The following is a 23,801-nucleotide window of genomic DNA, read 5'->3' on the forward strand; positions in this document are numbered from 1 at the left end:
GGACCCCTGGGTTTGGAGTTGCCCGTGGAAAGCAGCCACTGCTCCCGTGGCACTGGATTATCCCAGGCTGCTCCCACTCACACCTCTGGCAGGATTTCCCATCCTTGGCATCAGTGACACCCCCTGTCCCCTCACAACAGCCATGGTTTGAAACATTTCATTGCAGTTCCACTCACAGCCCTGGATCTGCACCTTGCAATTCCTTCCCTGGGAATGCCAAAACTCAGAGCTCAATACAAGAATAAAACTGCACCAACAGTTTCAGTAATTCAATAATTTATTCATCTAAAAAAGTGTGTAAAAGTATATAGCTCTCATCCACAAGGTATATATGAATGACATTTAAAATGGAGGTCTTTTATTATTATTGTTTCTTTTTATCAAAGTCTTTTTTAGTGTATTGTACCAGCGATATACTGTAGATTTAAAATGAACTTCACATTTTTTTTTGTTTTCTTTCAAATTGTCGGCTATATATAAAAGAAGCTCACTGCAAAATGCTCAGAGGAAAAAAAAAAAAAAGAAAACAAAAAGAAATTCAGAACTCCCCAGAAATGTACAGCTTTTACATTTAAAAAAGGTTCTGAAATATACATACAAGCATGCTGGACATTCCCCACCCTCCCGCTCCCTTTAGCTCAAACAACTGTAATAATAATTCTGATTTAGGCATGATTTTCCAAAGTTAGAAATAAAAAAAAAAATAACTTTCTTCACTCTGTAGGAAAGCCAGGGCTTGTACATTTCAGATTAATTCAGTAAAAAACTCACAAGTAAAATAATGCATATTTAAGAGAAATATTATACAGAACTTCTCACACTGAAGTACATAAGATTTTTCTTTAAAATCTATTGCCATTCATTTATTTTGCACAAAAACGTATAAATATGTCACCAGCTTCTCTTAACTTAAAAAAATTAAATAAAAGACACCAGATGAAAACTACTCCTTGCTGCCCTTTTTTTAATTTCTAATTTTTGCTTAGAACCAGGTTTGTGGGGAAGAAACGCCCCTGGATAAAAACGGCCCATTTAAAAACAATAAGCAAAATAATAATCCAAAGTTCAGATGAATCCTGGGAACAAATAACCCCCAAATGGTAAAAGATTACAAATGTCTACTTTACACTGTTTTCCTCCCCAAGTTAAATTTTTTTATACAAGTTTACAATCTTCATCTTTTTATGCTCTTCAAAAGGCCTTGAGAATTTTCTTTTCTGATTAAGAAAAAATAGTACTGCAATATTTTTAAAGTCAATTTTACACTGTACACATTAGATACAAATGGTTTGATATCAGATTTTTTTAACCTATACATTGCAAAGAGGACGCCCACATGGAGGGGTGGAGCAGGGAAGGAAATAATCCATTTACAGGTTCCTCTCCTGCCTTCACCTTCTCATTACACAAGCAATTCTTTTTTTTTTCTTTTATTATTTTATATAATTTGTTTTAAATGTTACATTATCTCAAGAAAAATACTTTTTAAAATCATAGAATTTCATTTTTTTTAACCAGAACATGAAAGTCTTTTGGAAGAACTCTAAACTTGGTAGTTTTTCTTCACAGCCAGGGGAGGGGTCACCCAGCCTGATGCAAGTGCCTGACCCTGGCCCCCTCCTGCTGCCCAGTGCACCCCCAGAAATGAGGGAATGGGGCTGGAATAGGAACCCCTGGGAGCCTGGAATGAAGGAGTCATAAAAATACTTCAATTTAGCCATTAACCTTCCCAATGGCGATCATTTCACTAAACAAAGTAACTTTGCCACCACAGTGGTGTAACTTCAAGTACTAATTTAATGATATAATTTTTAAAAATTATTTCTTTGAAATAATATTCCTATAGTCAGAAAAAATACACCAGATTTGTGACTGATTTAGTGTAAACAAAAACCGTATTTTTGGATATGTACATGGACGAGTCTGCCCAGAATTCAAGGGCGACTTGGCTTTCAGTAAATACTTTTCTAGCATCACTAAATTTACTGGAAATATATTTCAATCATAGCTCTACAATAGAATAATTTGCCACTTTCCACTTGCCCTGAACTGGGCTTTAAAGTATTTTTTCCTCCCTACCTCCCTCTCACTCTTCTCCCTTAGGTAGTGTTATCCTTCATTAAACACTGGCCATTCCTTGCTTTAACCAGGCTAAACACAGGGGAGAATTCCTTAAAATACAAGGTATCCTTACCAGAACACATTTCCCTTCCCAGACTTTGATTGTTATGAGCTTCTTTTGATTTCCAGGTCAGAAGAGTGAGAGGTCTGTAGATAAATAACCCTACAGTGGAACGGAGCTGGATTTTTAAGGTATTTCTACTGTTCCTGGTCCTTTATAATTTAATCCCTCCCCTCCCCAAACCTAAAAATAAATAAAGTATCTCCAGACCATTCATATCTACATGGACAGGTAACAAATGCATGCATTCATCCCAATCCACTCTGACAGGAACTCCAGGTAGACAGAAAACTCCAATATTTATACGAGACTACAACTGTGTGGTTTTGTGTTTGTGGTTTTTTCTTCCTGCAAAGTCCCAGTTTACGACGATCAAACAACAAAACACCTGAACTGGTCACTACAAGGTGGTTTTTACTCGGAGGGCTGACACTGCTCATGGGTCTTTATCAGTTCCTAATGCAAAAAGATCCTGTAGTCTTCTTTAAAAAAATAAAATATTAAAAAAAATAATCACGCTGACCAGTAGTTACTGAGCCACCAAACTAACACTGGCTTGAGGTTACTCTGTGTTCACTGTTCTTGGATGTTCCCAGATTTTGGACTGAAGCTGCCAGAGATGTTAATGGGTAGTTTAGTTTTGAACACTGCAGAATTCACATGTGCTTTTGGAGGAACAGAAGCACAGCACAGGACTGGTCTGAAGAGAAGCAAACGGAGCTCTTTGCAGGTCGTGGCACGTTCCCGGGCGGAGGGGAGAAGCAGCCAGAAGAACAAGTGCTTGTGTGTGTCCTACAGGATGTTCATGATGGCGTTGTAGAGCTGGGTGAGCACCACGAAGTGCACGGGCAGGCAGGAGCTGCGGTCCTGCGTGGCCGGGTTACACGTGAGCCAGGACAGGGCGTTGTACTGCTCCAGCACGAACCTGCATGGGAGGCACAGACATCACAGCCTGCTCTGGGGGTTATAATGGGCTCTCCTGGGCCTACACCCTAACTGAGCTGCCAGTGTGTTGGCAAAGGAGGAACCTCACTGAAAAGCAGGAGGGTTCAGCTTTGCTATGTCTGAACTATTTGCATGAAAGCCCTCCAAACACACACAGACTCTAGACTCACATTGGTTCAAATGCCACTGCTGTAAATGCCTTGGGGATTGAACAACTCTGCCTCTCTGGGCACCCTGTACCACTATTTGCTCACACTGTTCCTGTGATCCTCTATCTAATTGCAATTTCTCATCTTGTAACTTGTGTCTGTTGCATCTTATCCTTTTCCTGTCCACTGCATTCTCATTTTACTCAATACCCGGGACACCAGTGAGAGCTCAGTCCTCCAAGAGGATACAAATTCATATCTTCTAGAATAGCACACCCCCAATTTCCTTAGATTAGGCATTCCTGTTCCCTGCTGATGTTTGTTTGTCCACTGGGGTGTCCCACACTGTGTGCTCTCATCACACAGATCTGTGCCCAGTCCCCAAAGGTGGGATGGAGGCAAACAGGCCCCACACCATCCTGATCAATAAAACACACACCCTACATGCATTCAGGAACAGTGTCTCCTTTATACCCCAATGCTAGCACAGTAGCATCAGGGAGTACTTTTATCTCCTCCTAAAAATCTATTGGGTTCGGTGAGGTAAGATAATGAATGGTACAGCTCAGATTAGATGCTAGGGGAACAGAGAGTCTGGGTGGGAGGCAAACCATGATGTCCCCCTGGCAAGGCTGAGCTGTTTTGAGTTTGCCTGGCATCATTGTGCACAGCAGAGGGAAACCCACAGAATTCCCCCTCAAAACCCTGCTCTGGCATCTTGGAGGAGGAAATGCCCCAAGACACATAGGGCATGGCAGGGCTAAAATGTGCTGATAAGTAATTGTGATAGGTTGGAAAGGTTACTCTGAAACCACTGAGCTCAGTCCCCTAATGTTTAGGGCAGAAATGAAAACCTAAAGGGTGTTACCTCAAGACATCTGATGTAGTTTTAGAGTCGAGGGGGTGAGGAACTCGCTGAGAATTTCTGGCAGGTAGAAGCTCGTCTGTCTGCGCTACAGAGATGTGGTGATGGAGAGAGGCCTGCGCAGAGGGAAAGAGCAAAACTTAACTTCTCATACAGCATGTACTGCTAAAGATTCCCAAGAAACATCCATTGTGAACCACCTCAGGACAGCGTGGGAAGTTGGCAATTCTGTGTTGAACCCCCCATGACCACGTGTATTTCCAAATTAATGGTAACAATTTTGAATAAATGGACGGGAGTTCTGCAGTTCTGGAGTGGGAGGTCTCAGGTTCACTCTGACACCACACACTCCAACTTAGGACAGGCATGGAAACAGCAGTGGATAATGAGTGCTCCATGTGGAGCATGACAGACCTTCAGGAAGAGGGGACACTGGTTCTGCGCCTGAGGACAGGAGGACCAGAACCACTGCGGGAGGTTCTCCGCTTTGGCAGTCGACACAAAGTAGCCCAGAGCCAGGGGCTGCTGCTTCAGCTCCTCGGGGGCTTCTCTGGAGAGGAGACGTTCGCCTTGGCTCTGCAAGACAGGGAAAAGGCAGCTCTGGGGGTGCTGTCAATACAGCCCACTCCTGGAACAGTGACTTCATTTGCTAATTACTGTCCTGTGACAAATGAGCCCTCCTTCAGTCAGTCAGGAATCTCACTCAAAGTTACCCAGGCCCTGCCTTATTCCCCTGTGGTTGGTTTCTCCAAGCTTATGTTTCAGAAGCACTGTAGATTCCCAAACAGCTGGGACAGCAGTTCAATTCATCCATAAATGTCAATAGGTTAAGAAAAAAAGGCAAAGATTCCACAGCACAGAAAGCAGCTCAATTACAAATCCCTCCCTGCCAATCCCTTCCAGTGGGTCTGGACAGGAATCCAAGGCAGGAAAAAAGCCTGGAGCAGGGGCACAGGGAGCCCAGCACACGGGGCTGGTGCCCAGTCATCAATTATTGCCCTGACCCCAGGCCCACGGGGGGATGATCACACACTGCTGCTCTGCTAAAGCCAAACATTACACTGCAATTACCAGGCTTGGCTTAATGGTTAATGGGAATTACTCGGGTTCAGCTGGAAGGGGCTTGTCCAGGGCTCTGGGCTCAGGCCATGAACCTCCCAGGGCTGCTCCCAATGGATGCAGCTCCACTGAAAGCAAGCTCTGCATAGAAGTGGGACAGAATAGATTGCTGAGGGAACTGGGGAGAGAGAAAGTGAGGAGTTTTGATTTATGGCTGCAGGGTTTGGCAGCAGAATTTAGAAGTTTTCATTTGCCCACACACCAGTCTGGAATAACTGGGACAGCAATGTGCTGTTATCAAGCCTTTGATGGGAGAGTTACACAATCCACACAAGGTGGTTGCAGACTGAGCTCACAAAATACAGTATTAGTATTTCTGTGGCTGAGGCAGGAGGCATTTCTCCCTCACTGACTGTATTAAAGCTCCACTGAGGCATTTTGGCAGAGTTTGCAAGGGAAATAAGGTAGGACTTTCTACTTCCAGGGGTGAAACTACCACCATTTAGTCAGTCATATTCAGGAGTTAGAATTCTGATCTGGAGATGTCTCATTGATACGTAAAAAATGGTATAAAAGTTACCCTGTTTCTCTCATAAAATACTCTATTATTTAGTAAAGAAGTAATATGCTACTACTTCCAAGTTAATACTTCTAGAACAAAACTTCACAGAAACTTGCAAATCACAGAACTTCGACCTAATTGTGATGGAAACCATTTTAAGAGAACAGCTCAGTCTTACGTGATTAAATGTAGGAGTGAAAGAGTTCCATCAAACCTGATCCAAGCTACCCAATTCAAAAAAAAACCCCATGAATTACTGAAAATAATTTGCATTTTAAGTAATCACTGATGTTGGAACTGACTTTATAAAAGCCACTTCAAACAAAAATAACTCCCAAACGCTGTGTGCTCTGGGCTAAATATTCCTAAGAAAACAACATCTGCATAACCATCCAGCACCTGCGGAGTTTCCATGGGCAGAGTTTCATCACTGGGAGAATTCTCTCCCTCTTGCCTCCCCTGAAATGCATGGGAACAGGGCTGTCACAGCTTCCCTTCTCTCAAAGACTTGTCACTTCATGCCAGAGACATTCCGTAGGATTTCCAGGAGAGAATGGATGAGTACAGATTAAATCTATGCAGGGTCATCAGCTATGGCTGTGCCACACAAAAATAAAGCTGCTCTCCTACTGCTCTCTCCCTCTCAATTATCAACCAACAAACTTGGAGGGTGCAAACAGCCATTGCAGAGACACCTCCAGCAGTATTTAACCTTCAATTTTAAACTAATTTTTGCTTGCTGTTGAGCTAATTATGTGTCAGGATCTAAAGGAAAAAGATTTTGTTGGAGGATTTGGGTCTTGCTTTGTATTTTATTTTAAGCACTGTTCCCTGTGGTGCTGCAGCCTTACCCTACTGTGATGGTAGTGAGATCCCACTCCAGTGCCAGATGGTGATCCAGGGGAAGGAACTGGGGAGGAATTTGGTGAAGAGTGAAGATTCCCTGTTATCAAAATTCTAATGTCATTGTCCATGTCATCTGGGAATGGGAGGTCAAACATGTCATCTGAAAAGGAAAAAAAAAGGAAAATAATTTCCAATGTGCTATACTCTTTCCTCCAAGAAATTTTTATAATTTATTACCTTTCCCTTTAATTTATTGACATTCCCTTTTTTCTTTTACATACTACCAAGATAGATGAAAGCAGAGATAAAAATTTTAATGTTTAATCCCCCTTAGAACCTTTGACTGCAACCACACAGACATAAAAGGGAGAGTTGGCAGGCAGCTATTGGGATAATGAGTTTTAGCAGGGGCCACAGTGAACAGAATTCCCATTGTAGCAACTCCATAAAATCCAGACTGAATTTTGTAACAGAACAACTGACACCTCTGTGCAGTTGGTCACAGAGACCCCTAAACACTAAACCCCTAAAACTTGGAATCATCACACATGGCTCCAGGTGCTGCTGCCACAGGTGCTGCTCCTCAGGCTCCCAGAGCTGCACACCAGCTCCAACATCTGGGAACAGCCCTGGCAGCTCCAGGGAAACTGCCCCTGGAATCTGCGAGGATTCCTCACAGCCAGAGACTTGTGATTCTTTCAGACACTGCACCAGGATCCCCAACAAAGCTGCCTTCATATCCCACTTTCACCTCAGGAGTTCCACATAGCTCGTTAGTATAATTGGCTGGATTAATTTGGTTTATGTTAATACAGGGGGAGGGCTAAAGATACAGGGAAGATGTGTTTGCCTTATGCATTCCATTACTCATCATCTCACACAGGTTACAATACTCTGAGTAAGTTACAGGAGAGAAGGATATGGCACCATCAACACAGCCAAAAATTACAGCATCACAATATGGTTTAGAGGGGTTTTTCTTATCCAGATTTCTCAGCAGGCGAAGAAATCCAAGTGTATATTGCCATTTAAAGTGTATTTTAGTAGGTAGACAGGTACAGTGGGAGCTGTCCGAATTAACTGCATTAATTAGAATTGTAACCAAATTTATACTAAAACACAAAGCCCTAAATAGAAGTCATGCATCCTACATATAATAAACAATAAATAACAATTTCTCTTGAAAAATATTAATTTACTCCATTTAAAATGGAAAAGTTTGTGTGTCCTGAACTAATGTCACCTAAAACCTCAGTATTGAAACAGGCAGGTGGTTGTTTTCCTTCATCTCCCAAAGAGAACCTTTGGATTGCCAGAGCAATGTTATAACTGAAGTTTATTAACTTGTGTCCTACAGCCTCAGTAAACAAACCAGAGCTAATATCGTGCTCTGCTTGGCCCCTAGAGCAGAAATGAGCTGGCTAATGGCAGTAGGAAGCAGCTTAATCATTAAGTAGAGCAGAGTTAAGAAAATTAAATTTAACACCATTTTGGAAAAGGCCATTCTTGTACCTGACTCTAATTAACATCTGCAGCACCAACGGGCAGGTTAATGCAGGTTAATGTTTGTCATGCTTGGGAGGGATCCCAGTGCCTCCTGGGACAGGGATTGAGAGGGGCAACTTCCCTTCAGAGGCCCTGGGACATTCCAGGAGGGACAGATCAAAGCCTTAAAAGCAGTAGCCTGCCTTTGTCTCCAGCCCAACTGCTCTCCTCATTAATACAGCCACTGTACGTGTTTGCAGCTACTCTTGGTTTAAATTGCTTTGCACTTTAAAGGATTTGGAACAAAGCAGGAAAATGCTTATTTGGATATAAAGCATTAACTAGAGTCTTGCTGACTCAAACTGCAGGTTCAGTGTAAAAGCACTCTGGGGGCATCAGGAAATCTCAGGTTGGGATATTTTCCCTACTCAACCACAAGTGCCTCCTTTGTGTCAGCTCTGCACACAACAGGGCATGATGTGAAGCACAATTGGAAATCAATGGCTGGCCTGAGCAAGTCACAACAAGACAAAGCACATTCTGCTCTGTGCCACTTGGTGCATTGGCTGGTCCTTGTCCCTTCTGAAATAAATCAGTGTGACTCCAAAATACACTCAGGGAGAGCACAGAGTCTCCCCTGTAGCTACAGCCCTGCAAGGTAGCCCAGCCTTGCTGGGGTCTGTGCAGAACCCCGGCCCCCTTGGGGGTTCATTCCTGCCCAGCTCAGCTCTGCTGACGCCCTGGAAAGGCCCCAGGGGATTTCCCCCTCACTCACCGTTGGTGGGGCTGAAGCCATCCTCATTGGGGTAATTTGCAGGTGCCACCTGGATGGTGGCAGAGGTGGGGAACACCAGGATGTGTGTGCAGGAGGCATCCTGGGGGGTGTTGAGCTGGGACGACTGCAGGTTCAGCGCCGTGCTGCGCCCGAACACCGAGCCCATCGTCACCGCGTCTGTGGGGACAGACACAACGGCACAGGTGTCACTGCATCACCTCCCAAACACGTGTCCAGGGACACCTCTGACCATCCCACCTGCTCTGCAAACACACAGACACAGCTGAAGGGCCTTATCTTCAAAAGATTACGTTGCTGCAAGATCTTGACATTAAAATCACCAGCCCCACCTCTCCTGTCATTCTGCTGGCCCTTAATCAAATATTTACTTGTTAAATGAGCAAGTTAAATTGATTTTTCGCACACATCTCTGTAGAATTATTAAATACACCCCACTTTGGTCGATATGAACACAAACACAAAAATAAAGCCACACAACAATAAAATTTCTCTCTCCTCCTGCTCTATTCTTCTCAATTACCCACCGACAATTAACTTGGAAGGTGCAAATACTCAATGCAGAGACACATTCTTTGGCAGTATTTAGTCAGCACCTTCAATTTTAACCTAATTTTTGCTTGCTGTTGACCTAATTATGTGTCAGGATCTAAAGGAAAAAAAAAATCTGTTGAAGGATTTGGGTCTTTCTTTGTGTTTTACTGTGATATGAAAAAAGCCTCATTTGCCATCTGTTTTCTCACATTACAAAATCTCTGCTTTGAAAATATTTAACATGATAAGTAATTTTCAAGCTCAATTAATTCTGCTCTGTATTAGTCTTTTCTTTCTAAACTTAAAAAACCCCAGAGTGGTTTGTAAGGATATGTCACCACATACATTAAAAAGTACATGCTTAGGTAAAACAACAAAGGGAACCTCAGCATTAAATTTCACTTTAACTTAAGCCCATGGACTGCTGCTTGTAAGTGAACTCTCTAAATAAATTTCAGCATGTGAGAAGGCAAATGGGCTTATTCTAATTCCCATTTCCACAGGCTCTTACTCATTCCCACTGTGCCTCCTCCGGGCACGAGGCTGTCTGTGACACCACTTCCAGCCCATGGGCTCCTCAGGGAACAGATCAGCACTTTGGCAGTGGCCTACAGTCACCTTCCCTCAGGAGACTGCTCACCTCACATAGCATCTCTCCATGGTATTTTGTGGAATTCTGCTGGCTCAACCTATTTTCTGCCACAAGTAGCCATGCTAGTCAAGTTCTTCACAGAAATCCCAAGATTAATGTGCCTAAGTGTGAAATGTGATCAAAGAACAGTTTTTCTGGCATTGCCATAGTTGGCTAAAACATACCTGGCATCACCACAAATGATCCCTGTGGCTCCATGGCAACGAGGCAGGCACTGAGGATGGAGGGGGAATCTGCTGCAGAGATGCCACACATGCGGCAAACCTCCTTCAGCTGTTTGCTGATTGTCTGCAGGGAGCACTCCCCGAGCAGGATACTCCAGTCTGCAAGGGAAAACATCATGCGAGCACAGAGCTGATGCAGAGCCAGCACCCACCTGGAAACAGCAAAACTTTCCCAACACTTGGCATTTCCCTAATCCCAAACTCTCCAGGACTGACTCCTGTGCACACGAGGGGTCTGGCCCTGCAAACTGAGTGCTCGAGGAGTTCCTGTGGCATGTTTTTATTCCATGGCAGTCTGTTGGGTTTCCTTTGTTCAATACATTTTTTCCCAAGACCTTTTTGTTTGCTTAGTGACGTTTCAGTTGAGGAATCACAGCTGAATCCTGTCTCTATTTCTGCATCAGCATAACTCCGTTCAGAACTTTCTCTAACCTCTGATAAGGCCCCCAACTTCCCTTGGAAGGACAGTGTGCAAATCCTGCACAACATGAGGGAGTAGCACCAGACCCAGGGCACAAGCAAGGAAAGGTTTATGGAAACCAATACAGGAATTCAGTGCCAGGGCAGGACTGCAGCCAGCTCTCCTGTAATCCATGCTGTCATGGCCCAGGAAATTCCAGTTTGGAGGATCTTGATGATTTCTCTGCCAGGTACTTTACACTCAGATCCACTTGGTCAAGTGGGCATCACTATCAAGACAACAATGGGGACAAAGGGAGAGAAAAGGCTTCAGCAGCTCTGGTGTTGATTATAAACTCCTAAGGAGCCCTGCCTGAGAAGCCTGGATATCTGGCTTCCCATTCATGTTTGCCCTCACTAAACTCTGGCAAAATAAACAACAGTCTATCTTGTCTGTGATAGAATTTGGCACACCTTGTCTACCTTTTGTAAGGTCATGGTTCAAGGAAGCAGAGACAGGACTTGGGAAGGTTAAGCCAAATTCACCCCATCTAACGCCACTGTGTGATGGCAGAGTCTCAGCAAGTCTGCAGGTAATGCAAAACTGAGAGGAATGGCTGAGTCCCCACTCCTGGAAGTGTTCAAAAGCTGTGTGGATGTGGCACTTGGGGACATGGATCAGTGGTGGCTTCAGCAGTACTGCGGGACAGTTGGACTTGATGAGCTCAGAGGACTTTTCCAATCTAAACAATTCTGTGGTTAGGTGATTATCACTCTCAATTTTGACAGGTTTGTGATGAGGTCAGAGCCATCCTGCCTTGTACCCTGGGTCCTTGTCCCACTCCACACCCTGGGAGTGGCAGCCCTGACAATTGCACACCTTTCAGCTCCCCGTGGCCCAGGCGGCCCAGGCGGCCGATGACGACTCTCCAGGGCAGGGATGTCATCTGGACAATGCCAATGCACCACTCCCAGAGCTTCTGCAGCCCGATCTTCCGGGCAGACAGCTTGCTCCTCCTTGACCTGCAGGGGAAGGAATTAAACACAAGAATGAGAGGACAATCAAGGACAATATTCAGATTTCTGTTCTCTCTAATTATGTCACTGTTTACCACCTACAGAGTTCTGGGCAGTCCCTAGCTTACCTTTTACTACTACTAACAAGAAAAACTACATGTCTGCTTTCAGCACTGTTACTGCAGTGCCATTAAACTGCTGAACAACACACCAGGTGTTCCTCAAGGTAAGATTTGTAAGCAAAAAAATTTTAAAACAATTTGTCAAACAAGTGTTAACTCAGTCACTTTTCCCTGTGCAGATCTGAAAATCTGGAAGTGCCAACTGAAATGTTCTCTCTGTAACACCAGCATGATCTCCTGAGCAGGAAAGGGGATGGAAGGGATGTGCAAGGAGCTGGTGAGGGATGACTCCAGCCATGGATCCATGGGAGAAGCCAGGGGCAGTGAGTACCTGCTGGGCAGGTCGATGTTGACAATGCAGGTCTCCAGCAGCTCCCCGTGCAGGTCGGTGCAGGACGCCAGGAGCCAGCGCTGGTCGTGGGACAGGCAGTACCCGACAAAGAGCACGTTGTATTTCTGACTGGCCTCTCCAAACGTCTCTCCCAGCTCTGTCTGCTTGTCTTTGATGGGGGCCAGGATGAAAGGAGGTGAGTACAGCTGGATTGGGCTGGGCCTCTGCAACAGAGTCAGGACAACCATCAGGGGATAGATCAGAAACTACTGAACACAAGGAACACACACACACTGGCAGTGAGTACACAGACAGGCAAGCGTGACACAATGAGCAAATTCAAAGCATTCCTAGTCAGGAGGGTGATTGGGAAAAGGGGGGTTATAGACAATTCACTGCTGCCAGTTAAAGCTGATGTGTTCAAACCTTATCTAAAGATTTCTTTTTATGTACAGGTAACCCAGGATATGAAAGCAGTCTTTGGACCAGTCTCTGACACAGGCAGGAGTTTAAACCCCCTCAGCTGTCAGATCCTCCTATCCCTTAATCATCTTTAGGCCCTTGGCTGGATTTGCTCCAGTGCATCCAAGTTTCCTGTTCTGAGGAGCCCAGAAGGGAGGAGGACAAGCACCTCCCCGGCTGGGCTGCAGCACCTTCCCAAGGCAGCCCAACTGCTGCTCCTTGGGAGCCTCCATCATGTCCAACAGGACCTCCAGGTCATCTTCTGCAGAGCTGCTTCCCACATGGGCACCTCAAACCCATCTTTGCCTTGGAACTCCTGTCTGGAGAACACACAGGAGGGGCCTCACCAGACATTCCATAATTAAAAAACTGTCAGGGTATTTTCTTAATTCTTCAGCAAAGTTTGGGAGTCTGCAATGCAGACTGAGAGAAAATGTATAAAATGCAATAAACAGAGATTAATTAAATGCAGTAAGTAAATGCCAATAGGTTTGGCTTTGCAAGTAGGTTTTTAAACCCTCCCAAGCAGCTCTTTATGCCAAGGTAAATGTTTAAGTGTTTTGTTGGTCCGTTAGATCTAAATAAAATATTCATAGTTATCTTTCAAAGAATGCAAAACATTAATAGAAAGTAGGATGGATTATTCTTCCTTTGAAATCCCTGAAATTCCAGAATCAGGGCTTTAATATTTACAGTTTAAAATAGATAAAAGATAAGCCCATCGAAGAGGGGGATTTCTCCATTACCTCAGGGAATTAATATAACATCTGCAATTAGGCACAGGAACTTATTTCATATATATGCATATAGATGTGAATAGAAATAAAGGCTGGGTTTAAACTCTGGTTGGAGCACTATAGACTGAAACCACAAAATGACTCAGAATCCCAACTAACGATGTTCATTTTCTCTTCTTTCACACTTTAACCTTTTACTTTATGAGTCAAAATCAGAAGCTTAAAATGTAGCAAGATAGCCTAATGTTTTTGTTATTATTTTCTATTCCATATTAGCTTGCCTTTTCCTTTTGTATCATCATTGTCTTCTATATCTTGAAAAAATTCCCCCAACAAGTATTTTCTCTAGTCTTTGATATTTGAGGAAAGTGGTTACAGTTCATTAACAGACTTTGATTTTCTTGCCACCAATACCAACCTCAGGGTTTTTGAGGGTCATCTCAATGCTGGCAGCTGGCCCAAAGCCTGTGAGGGACTTGATGTGGATCTGTGTGGGCAGGGGCCTCCTGCACTGGCAGTACACAGAAAACGCCAGAGACTTCAAGTGCTGAATGTAGAAAACCTGTTCATCCTTCATTGTCTGCAGCATGTACTGGCAAGGCACAATCTGTGGAATTCAGACACACAATAAAACAGGGCTGAGAGGCTTCCAGGAGCTGCTCATTAATGTCCAACCAGATCCACACAGTCATTAGTCACCAAACACCCAGCACACTGGGATGGCTCCACGATTTGCATGACAGGTCCCTTGGCAGGAGTGGCTGCAGCAGACAGGGATTACATTCTCTGGGACAAAACTGCTTCCATCACAATGAGAGTGAATTTTAATCCATAAAACCCAAACACTTGTATTCAAACACCCTGAATTTTTTACAAGTGTTTTTCTGGGCAACATCTTCACTTGCAGGTGGTCTGAACCACACAGTCCCTGACTGTTGTGTTCAGCAGGTTTGGCTCTGTGGCTCATGGTCAGGAATTATTTGCTGTCCTTGTGGGAATTGGCACTGTGGTGTCATCCTTACACAGGGGTAAGATTAAGATTCTGGTTATTTCCCCTTTTCAACTTAGCTCCCAGTGGAAGCTCAGCAGCCTCAGCTGCTGCTCAGTTTCATTTGTTTCAGAAAGCCAAGGGAAGCAGCCCACAAGGTTTCAACCAGCAAGAACCAGAGCTACAGGGAGATCTGCCCGGGAGATGAGTTTGGGGGTTAAGACCCGACTACACAACAAGAGCAGGAAGGAGAAATGGCACAACACTCCTTCAGAAGGAAACAAAGCATGACAAAATCCCAGTTTTCAGAACAAACCAATTTTAAAATTAGAATTAAATCCCTGTAACCTCACTGTTTTTATTGTACAAGTCCTATGGCTGTTAAAGTGTCTTTCCTTTTACAGTGAGATCTTTGGAGCAGAAGCTGTCAATATAAAACATTTACATTGTTGCCAACACTACAAGACTCAAACAGATTCTTTCAACAAATATTTTCAGTAGTAATAAAACTTAAGTGTCACAAAACTTTAACTACTTTATGGTTCTTGCTTGAACCTTCAGAACCTTGGCAGCACATTCTGCTTACTAAATGTGCCTGTGTGTTTTTAAAAGCCAGCTTTACCCAAGGATTTCAGGAGCTGGGCTTTCCCCCTCTGTACAGGAACAGTAATAAAGCTGCAAACATTTGGGTTTGATTTATTTTGAAGTAACTGCATGTTGTGTGTGCTGTGGTACAGCTGTGAGGATACAGTGCTGGAACAGGATCACGTTTCCCTTGACTTAGAGAAAATTGCTGTTTTGACTTCAACTGGCAAAATGTATTTTGGGGAACAAACAGTGAATGTGGAAACAAACAGCACTGAGGAAAAGGGTCAGTGTGCTACAGCCTCAGCTCCAATGGCAGTGCAGAAATTACACAGTTCTTGTGTGCCAGACACTGTGGTATCAGTGGCTGCTTTGGTTTTAGTGTCTCCAGGTCTGGATCAATCAGTTCCCTGCAGCCTAACAATATGAAGCTGTGAATATGATTTTCATTTCATTCCCAAGCCTAAAATATTTTGGTGACAGTTTCCCCCATCCTTTCAGGGGACAATGAGGTCAAAACTATCAAAAACAACAGTTTTCCATGGCCAGCTTGAGACACCACAAGAACTTCCATTTTTTTTTTTTTTTTAACTAATTTGAAATACCTTTAAACCAAGGTGAGCAGACGTGGATAAGGTGCACAGAAATCCTTCCCACACTGTTCCTGCCTGTGGCCTCTGGGCTCCCATTCCCCCCACATTTATTGAGGCTCAGCCTCTGTGACAGGAGGCCTGGCAAAACACAACCAGCCTGGGCAAGAGGCCAAGAGCTGCCTCTGGCTGCACAAATTAAATTCTTCAGCAATTCCATAGTAAGTAACTGTTTTTATATGCCAAGTTACATGGTAAATTATTTTTAAGAAGCAGATAATAACAATACAATAGTTATATTATACATTAAATGTCTGGTTTCACGTACTTATTTTGGATTAAATAGTATAAATCAAGGGAATATAAACAGCAAACAACTCAACATGTAAAGTAATCAAAGGAGCAACTGGTTGGTTTTGGCAATGGCAACTTGAGTTACAACTTAAATAACTGATATCCCTCTCCAGGAAGCATTGAGCAGACAGGATTGCTGGGACCACAGGACAGGGTCAATGCAGGGATACTGCGGCTGCTCTAATTAATTTCCTCATCAAAACAAGCACAAGGGGTTGTTTTAATATACAGCCTTGCACTGTCAACAAAATAATTTGTAAATGCCACCTACATTTCATGCATTATCTCTCATTTATCTCTTTCAGCACAGTGTCCATATCACAAGTGTGCTGTGACACAGAAACTCAGTGTGAAGATACAAAGGAAGGCAGAATTACCTGGAGAATGAAAGAATTCCTCATATTCTCAGGCAAGTTGTCCAACATTTCTGTGTAGCATCTCATGAGGCTCAGGAGCCAGAAGTTGGTGGAGGCAGACTCCTCGTCGGCAGTGTAGGTGAAGGGGTCCACCATGTAGATGACCACGGCGGGGGGGTAGGCGTTGCTGTCCGCAGCGTCCGGCTCCGTGGGGATCCCGATCCGCTCCCGCTCCGACGTGCTGGGGGCAGAGCCACAGGTCAGTACTGCTTGTGTCTGGGGCCAGGCTGAGCCAGAGGGAAGGAAAGCACGAGCAATTCTAACATCCAGAAGCAAAACTAAAACCCATGAGGACAGGCATTGAGATGAGTTGTGCTCACAGCAGCTCCTAACCCAAAATACCTGGGGTTAATCAGGCATTAAAGGTACCCTACAGTCTAACAGCATCTCACTGAATTAAATCAGACCACATTATACCTGAAGAACATGGAAAAGTTGACTCTTTAGCTGTATGTCTGGGTTTTGGTGCAGTTTAGGGTTTGCTTTTGGGAGAGGTGGAAGGGGAAGAGTAGGAATTTAGAAGTATCAAAGCAATTCATGGAGCTTGGGGTCGTGCTCAGGTCCAGGGAAGGCTCCACTGGCAACAGAACAAGCAATTGAGAATTTCTTACTTGGTAAAATGCTCCTCCCTGGCCTCAGCCAGGAGAGTGAGGCTCAACATCTGTAAGTGATCAAAGCAGCTCAGCCTCTGTCAGAAGCCCCTGCAGCTGCTCAAAGGGTGTTTTGCACAGATCAGGGAACAGATGTCTCAAGGACAAGCCCAGCCACAGCAGGATGTGGGCATTTCCCTCTCTGTAATACACACCAGGACCATCAGCAATGTGCATTATTATAAGAGTAATGAAAAACATGCTGCCTCAGGAAGTTACTTACATACAGTGCTAAAAAACCTTTTCTTAATTTTTATGTGATGGGACAGCTATTCATAATGAAGTCTTTAAAAAAGTTGTGCTGCCCAAATGTATTTTAAAGTAACAGGACTACAATTGTGCCTCCTGACCTTACAGTGTGCCTGCTTGCAAAACAACACCTGCAATGCAAAAATATTAGGAAAAAAATAAATCCATGGCTTGCATTTTGCATCTGTTAATGTTGCACGTGTGCTGGAGCAAGAGGCACTCAACTCCATGGGGTACATGCAAGTGCCAAGCCACAGGTGAAGCACACCCTATGTGCTCCTGGTGCTGCAAGGACAGGGCAGGTGGAGGGGTCCTAAGGCAGCTCCACATCCATGCAGCTCAATCAGGCTAGGATTCTTGTGATGGCAAAGGGGAGGGGTGTTTTTTCCAGCTCCCCTTTGTCATTGAGTGCTTCACACAGGCACAGGTCCTGCTCTGCTCCCACCTGCTCAGCTGTGCTGCACCTGTCAGAGAGGCCTCTCCTTTGAAGGGTTTCCCTAAGGCTTAGAGGCTGTGTGAGCACAGGACAGGGGATTAGTGAGCAGCACTCTGAGCCATGTGAGCGCTTACCCTTCCTGTCCCTCTTGCTGCTGCTGTGGCAGGTTGGGGCCCGGCTCGGTGTCTGCCCCGGGGCCCGCGCTGCCCTGCGAGCGCTCGGCTGAGCCTCCCGCGGCGCTGCTGCTCTGCCCCGAGCCGGCATTGCCGCTGAAGCCCGGCGTGGAGGAGGCGCCCATCTGGCTGGCGCCGGGCGTGGCAGAGGATGCTGACAGCTGTGGCACCGAGGAGCCTGAGGAGGACGCGCTCCCCGCCGGAAGGCTCGTGGTGCCCGCGCTGGGCGTGGAGCTGAAGGAGCTGCCCGTGGCAGGGGCCCCAGCGGCGGCCGAGAGACACGAGGAGGAGCTGGAGGGAGCGGGCCCCGAGCTCCCGGGAGCTGCCTGCGGCTGGCTCGGAGCCGGCGTTTGGTACTTGGGGGGCAGCAGAAGGCTGCTGTCCAGCTGCAGAGTGGCCAAGTAAGGTGCTGGAATGGCATGGAAAGAGGGATTAATGACAGTCAGATCAAAGGGACCTGCATCAGCCTGCAAATCGGATGACGTTCCCTGCACTTTTACATTCTAAGTGTACACAAATGCTGAGAGAATTGAATCTCCATGACCAATGTTTGCTTTGGAATCCATTTCTCAGTGTGTCAGTTCAAACTGATATGGATCAATTGTCTTTAAAACCAGGACTGACTTTGCAGGGCTTTGTGACTTTAAGCTGGTACTGACATCTTCTGCTCTCTGGCCAAACTGTGTAAATACAAATACAAAGCCTTGTAATATCTTTTAAATTTTTAAACAGACCATAATCTGCACCTTTAGTAAACCCCCAGTGGGTTTGCAGATGCCCCTCGCAGTGCCCAGAGCCGTGGGGTGTCACTCACCGAGGTGATGGCGGCAGACCTGCGCGTAGAGCTTGAGCCTGGAATGATTGTCACAGTCCTCGGAGCCCCAGGGCTGGCTGAACCACTCGCTCACCAGCTCGTCCGTCAGCTTCTGCGCCACGCTCTTGCCCACCCGCATGATCCCGTCCCGCAGCACTTTGCAGATGGGTTTGTGCTGCCCAAGTCTGCACATCTGCCAGGGGAGAGAAGCACAAATGCCTGTAAGGAGATGCCAGCCACCCCAGGACGTTACAGAGACTGGCTTGTGGCTTAAGTGCCTCATTCTCAGCACACAGCTAGAGGCTTCTTAATAAATATCTAAAAAAAAAGGTTACATTTATCTGTTGGCTTGAAATGCACTCACAGCAAAACTGAGGAATCTGACATATTGGGGAGTACATAAAGAAATAAATGCTTTTATCCCCAGCCTAGCAACTGTGAGAAACCAACAGCTTCTTTAGCACGCTCCTTGCTCTTTAGGCTTGGTTGGGCCATCAGGCTGTCACTGGGAAGCTGCAGCTCTGTTAATGCCACTGCTGCCTCCTCTGTGAAATGAGTGTGCACTGGGAAGAGCAGACAGCAACAAACACTCCAAAATGCCCAGAGAATCCCAGTGTCACTCAGACAGCATTTGTGGACTCTGAAAGTGCAGAAAGCCCTCAAAATGAAAAAAAATCCCTTATTCTAATAGTTGTTACTTTAAACGCCATAGATTTCTCCCAGTGGACATGCACTGAAACAGCAACGACACTTAAGAAGCAATAATTCAATGTGGTCCCTCTTTCCAACCTCGTATACAGCACTCAAGTCCCTGAAGAAAGTTTTGGCTCCGTCGAGCAAGGCCTCATTTTCCGGACACACCACGATGTAGGCGACATCCCGATGGCCCCCGTAGGGATCCAGCAGGAGCCTCTCCCAGAAGGGCAGGGAGAAGGGAGAGATTGTCAGGAAGTCCTTGTCATAGCCCACCAGCAGCGTCGGGATCGGGAGAGGCTCAGGAGATTCCTCAGAGCCTTCACAGGAGAAAAAACAAAAAAAGAAAAAATGTTAAAATATCTGGTTTAATAACAGTGGGTCTCTGATGGCCCAGGAAGTGGGTTCTTTTACAGGAATACTGGAAATCACTCATCCCTTGCTGTTCTGAGTGTCCTACATGTTTATCATGGAGCGGAAATGGTTATCAAGGGTGTGACATGCCTGATAAACCATGTGCTCCCAGCCTTTCTTCTTGGAAAAGATATTTAATAAAGGAGAGGGAAGATTTATATCATACTTAAGGAATGTCATATAATCAAAGTTGTTGGCTGAAGTAGAGGGAGCTGATCCAAGCACCACTTAAACTTTCCTAGAAAGCTGCAATAAAACATCTCCCAGTGTACTCCGAGCTCATGTACTGCCCTTCCCAAAGCTTCATCTCCTGGTTTTCCTTTGTCATACCTACAACCACAGCCATGGAGTTCCTGTTCAGTCACAAGTAATAACAGGAACACACAAAATCTGTCCTTACAGCTCTTCATCCACCTCCACCTGGTTGTGCAAAATTACTGAGGCTTAGAGAAATTCATTCCCAGGCAGATAATACTACACAACTTATAATTCTAAAAATTGCCTCCTGCCCTTCTCCATAGGATGTGCTCCAAGCACTGCTGTCCCCATAGAGAGGATTATTACCCAGTGTAACAGGGTGTCTCCCAGATACTGCCTCAGTAGAAGAAATATTGCTGAAAACGTCAAGCTAAAATATACCCAGTAGTGCCTGCAGAATATAATTCAACTTTATTAAAAAGTCAGCATCTAGTAAAATTCACTGACTTTCCATCAAAGGTTCTGCTCTGCACTCCATGGAAATTTTGGTGCTATTGTCTGGTAACAATTGGCAAATCCTAACTCTTCAAATTACAAATGCTGGGAAAATTATTAGAAGTGCTGTTGATGGGGCACAACAGCTTTAGACAGGAACTGGAGTTACCCCCAGTTGTCCCAGCCCCAAGGAAAGGAGCAATATATCAAATACCAACAGAAAGCAAAGTGTGGTGGAGCTGGTAGGAAAAACATTAAACCAGACTGCACTGGTTAAGCCTGAAATAAACTGCAAGCAAGAAATACACAGATTGAAATGTCAGTCGTTATTCTGCCAAACCTACACACACAAAGTCTGGTTTGTTATTTTGCATTTTACAGAAGTGCCACTTACAGCCAGGAGATACTGAATACTTCTCATTAAGGCTACAGGAACCTGCATGGAGAAAGCATTCCCAGTTTTTTGGGATTTGCAGAGCTCACACAGAGTCTGTTCCCATTATGATGTGGCTGATTTCAGCAGCTCCCTCTGCTCCCATTTTGTCTACACCAGGTTGCTTTGGTCTAACCTAACCCTGGTCTAACCCTGCTTTGGTCTGAGCCAGCCCCCCTTCAGGTGGGGAGCTGAGCCTCACCCACAGTTTCTGCTCCCTGTTAAATGTGCATCACCTGGAGGGGTAAAACCTTCACCAGGGTGTCACAAAGGCCTTTTGAGGCACTTGAAACCTCTGTGAAGAGTCCCCCAGCCCATGACCCCAAGCTGTATGAACAGCCCCTTTCTATAATTTCCAGGACAAAGTGCCCATTTCTAGGAAGATGCACTCTAATTTGGCACAGAGCCCAGTGTAAGTACCATAGGTCCCTCGTCCTGCCATCTTATGGAATTGCTGCCAGGTGAGTGGTCCCTGCACGTGCTGGATGTTCTCCCAGGTCCTTCCTGTCCGCTTCTTCTGGATGGCATCCTGGAGAAAGGGCTGCAGGGAGAGCAGCATGCGCACCACGTCCTGGGAGGACAGCATGCTGATGTCCAGCACTGCAAGGGACAAGGAGCAGCAATCACTTCAGGGAGGGACAGCAATCCCTCAGACACAGCAACAGCTTTTGTGGATTGTTCCTTGAATTGCTCTGCATACTGCCCATGGAATCTGGACACTTCTAATTAGGTGGATAGTACTCAATTGCCATTTCTTGGCATTTTCAAAAACGTTGCTGTCACCACAGGCCTTTACACACATATTTCAGTACCACTGGTGTCCAGCTCAGGTCACAAGATGTCAGAGCTATATATCTTCAGTATACAAACAAGTAATATTTAATTATAATGTCCCCACCCCTTGGTACTTTTTCCCCTTTTTCCGCCCTAACTCAGAGCAATTCTTTTCTGCTGACTGCTTATACCCTTCTCCAAAATCAAAAAGGGCCCCGAATTTTGCCTCCCCCCCAAATACCTGAATCTGCTTCAGATTTGTGAACTTCCACAGACTCATTCCCAATTTAGGCCACAAAGTCTGAGGACAACTAGATTATTGGTATTTTAGGTGTAATTTACAAGCTTTCAGAAATCTACTTTATCTCTAGCATATTTTTAGTCCTGTCATTTCCCACATAAAGATGATGTGGGTCACAACTAAACAAATTTACAGAGGTCACAACACATTCAGAGACAAAAGGCTCAGCTGTGCATGTACCATTGCTGTGAGGCCAGGAATGGACAGTGGCACTTCGGACAAGGGCTTCGTCCACCTTGCCCCCTGTGGGGTTGTCCACGTACTGCCTGCCCTGCTCCAGGGCATTGAAACATTCCACCCAGGAGTCGTTGCTGTCAGCCTGCAGCCGGTCGTAGCTCAAGTTGACGCAGGGCAGCGTCTGGCGGTTGTTGGAGGCCATGTAATCCAGGCAGCTCAGCGAGGTGAAGGGCTGCGTGTGCTGGTTCTGCAGCAGCAGCAGGAGGCTCATGGGAGGCTCCTGGCTCCTCCTGGCTCCCTCTCCCATCTGCGAGATCAGGTTGCTCTGGCAGATCATCAGTCGCCTTTCTGCAGCCTGGCCAATGTCCGAGGTCTTGCCGAAAATATCCAGCTCGTCCTCGATGAAGAGCCCAGAGTTGTAGCCGAGCTTGCGGTTCATGATGGCGCTGAAGCCGCAGGTGCAGCGGTACTGATCCTCGTTGGAGGAGTCGGGGATGTACAGCCCCACATCGGCGCCCTTGATGTTCATGTTGCAGGCGCAGATGCAGCAGCTGTCAAAGTTCCTGTCCTTGAAGATGTTGAGCACGGAGTCGGAGAGGATCAGGGTCACGTACAGGCTGTGCGCCTCCGGGATGGGCTGCACCGTGCCCGGCTCCACCGAGTTGAGCGGCCGCGTGGTGGAGGGGGTGGAGGCAGGGGAGCCCTGGTCCGTGCTGTCGTACTTGACGGAGCCCTGGCCGCTGGCGGTGCCCCCGCCCCGGGGAGTCCTGGGTGTGCGCGGCGTGCGCGGCGTGGGCACCGAGAAGCGCGGCGTGGCCGGCGACGGCAGCACCCCCGCGCCGCTGTTGCTGGCGGGGGCCGCGCTGTTGAGCGTCACCGGTGTGCTCATCTGGGGCGTGCTCATCTGCAGGTAGTCCTGGTCCGCCAGGCTGCCCACGCTGGGCACGTTGCTGCAGGGAAGGGATGGGAACAGAGACCCGTTCTGTCAAAGCTCATTTTTAAATACATTAAGATAGTGGAACCTGAAGGAACTCATTGAAACTGCAGTAAAGAATACTCTGGTCATAACCTTGACTCATGGCTTTCAGCAGAACTCAGAATTCTCACCACTGTTTCTTATCATTGTGATAAAAAGTATTACTTCACCCTCTTAAAGATTGTTCTTATGGCTTAAAACTCAAATCCTCTTGAGAACAATTTCTAGATAAATGATCGAGTTAAGATTTAGAATGTTTGCAACTTTTTTAGAGAAAAAAAGAATAGTAGCTTTTATTTTAAACACTACTCTGTAAAGAGATACAGATTAGTAAGAATGAAAGTATTTCAGAGAGAAGTCTATTTTAGAAATGATCACTTGAAATGGCTGTCAAAAGTCAGACATGTGGCTCTGATACATGGTGTCACCTCATGGACACATTCTGTATGTCTGATTCTATAAATTCAAATAGTTATTTCGAATTACACAGTCTATGGCACAATGGGATATGTTCCATTACAAACTCTTAGTCCAGTAAAGCTAAGAATTGCATTTTTGGGTCATCTTCATTCATGAATGAGTTTTATTACTCTGTTTTTGTCATTTCCTGCCAAATTCAAGTGACCACAGAACCATTTGTACATTCCCATGAGATGTGTCTTCCATCTGCAAGGACTCGTTTCAAGAAACAGGTAATAAGGGACCAATCAAAGAAAAAGAT

The 23,801-nt window shown here is 45.6% G+C and overlaps 1 protein-coding gene across 2 annotated transcripts in view; it reads right to left on the bottom strand.

The window, feature by feature from the left end:
* Positions 1-268: 268 nt before the first annotated feature.
* The window catches only part of MED13L (mediator complex subunit 13L), a 169,094-nt gene continuing 145,561 nt past the window's right edge, over positions 269-23,801 (bottom strand). The window contains exons 17-31 of one of the 2 annotated variants that reach the window (XM_030958861.1): positions 22,108-23,054; positions 21,273-21,452; positions 19,409-19,632; positions 18,620-18,812; positions 17,767-18,214; positions 16,259-16,478; positions 13,783-13,971; positions 12,166-12,389; positions 11,576-11,718; positions 10,237-10,395; positions 8,869-9,045; positions 6,614-6,768; positions 4,556-4,717; positions 4,145-4,257; positions 269-3,107 (exon numbers count right to left, since the gene is read on the bottom strand). In XM_030958861.1, coding sequence (XP_030814721.1) covers positions 2,975-3,107; positions 4,145-4,257; positions 4,556-4,717; positions 6,614-6,768; positions 8,869-9,045; positions 10,237-10,395; positions 11,576-11,718; positions 12,166-12,389; positions 13,783-13,971; positions 16,259-16,478; positions 17,767-18,214; positions 18,620-18,812; positions 19,409-19,632; positions 21,273-21,452; positions 22,108-23,054 — 3,667 coding nt within the window. In that variant the 3' untranslated portion in view covers positions 269-2,974. Of the gene's footprint in view, positions 3,108-4,144; positions 4,258-4,555; positions 4,718-6,613; positions 6,769-8,868; positions 9,046-10,236; positions 10,396-10,434; positions 10,986-11,575; positions 11,719-12,165; positions 12,390-13,782; positions 13,972-16,258; positions 16,479-17,766; positions 18,215-18,619; positions 18,813-19,408; positions 19,633-21,272; positions 21,453-22,107; positions 23,055-23,801 lie in introns of those variants that run through there. The other variant, XM_030958862.1, reaches the window with a different exon arrangement.

The sequence above is a fragment of the Camarhynchus parvulus genome, chromosome 15 (assembly GCF_901933205.1).
Source record: "Camarhynchus parvulus chromosome 15, STF_HiC, whole genome shotgun sequence".
Classification (NCBI taxonomy): Eukaryota; Metazoa; Chordata; class Aves; order Passeriformes; family Thraupidae; genus Camarhynchus; species Camarhynchus parvulus.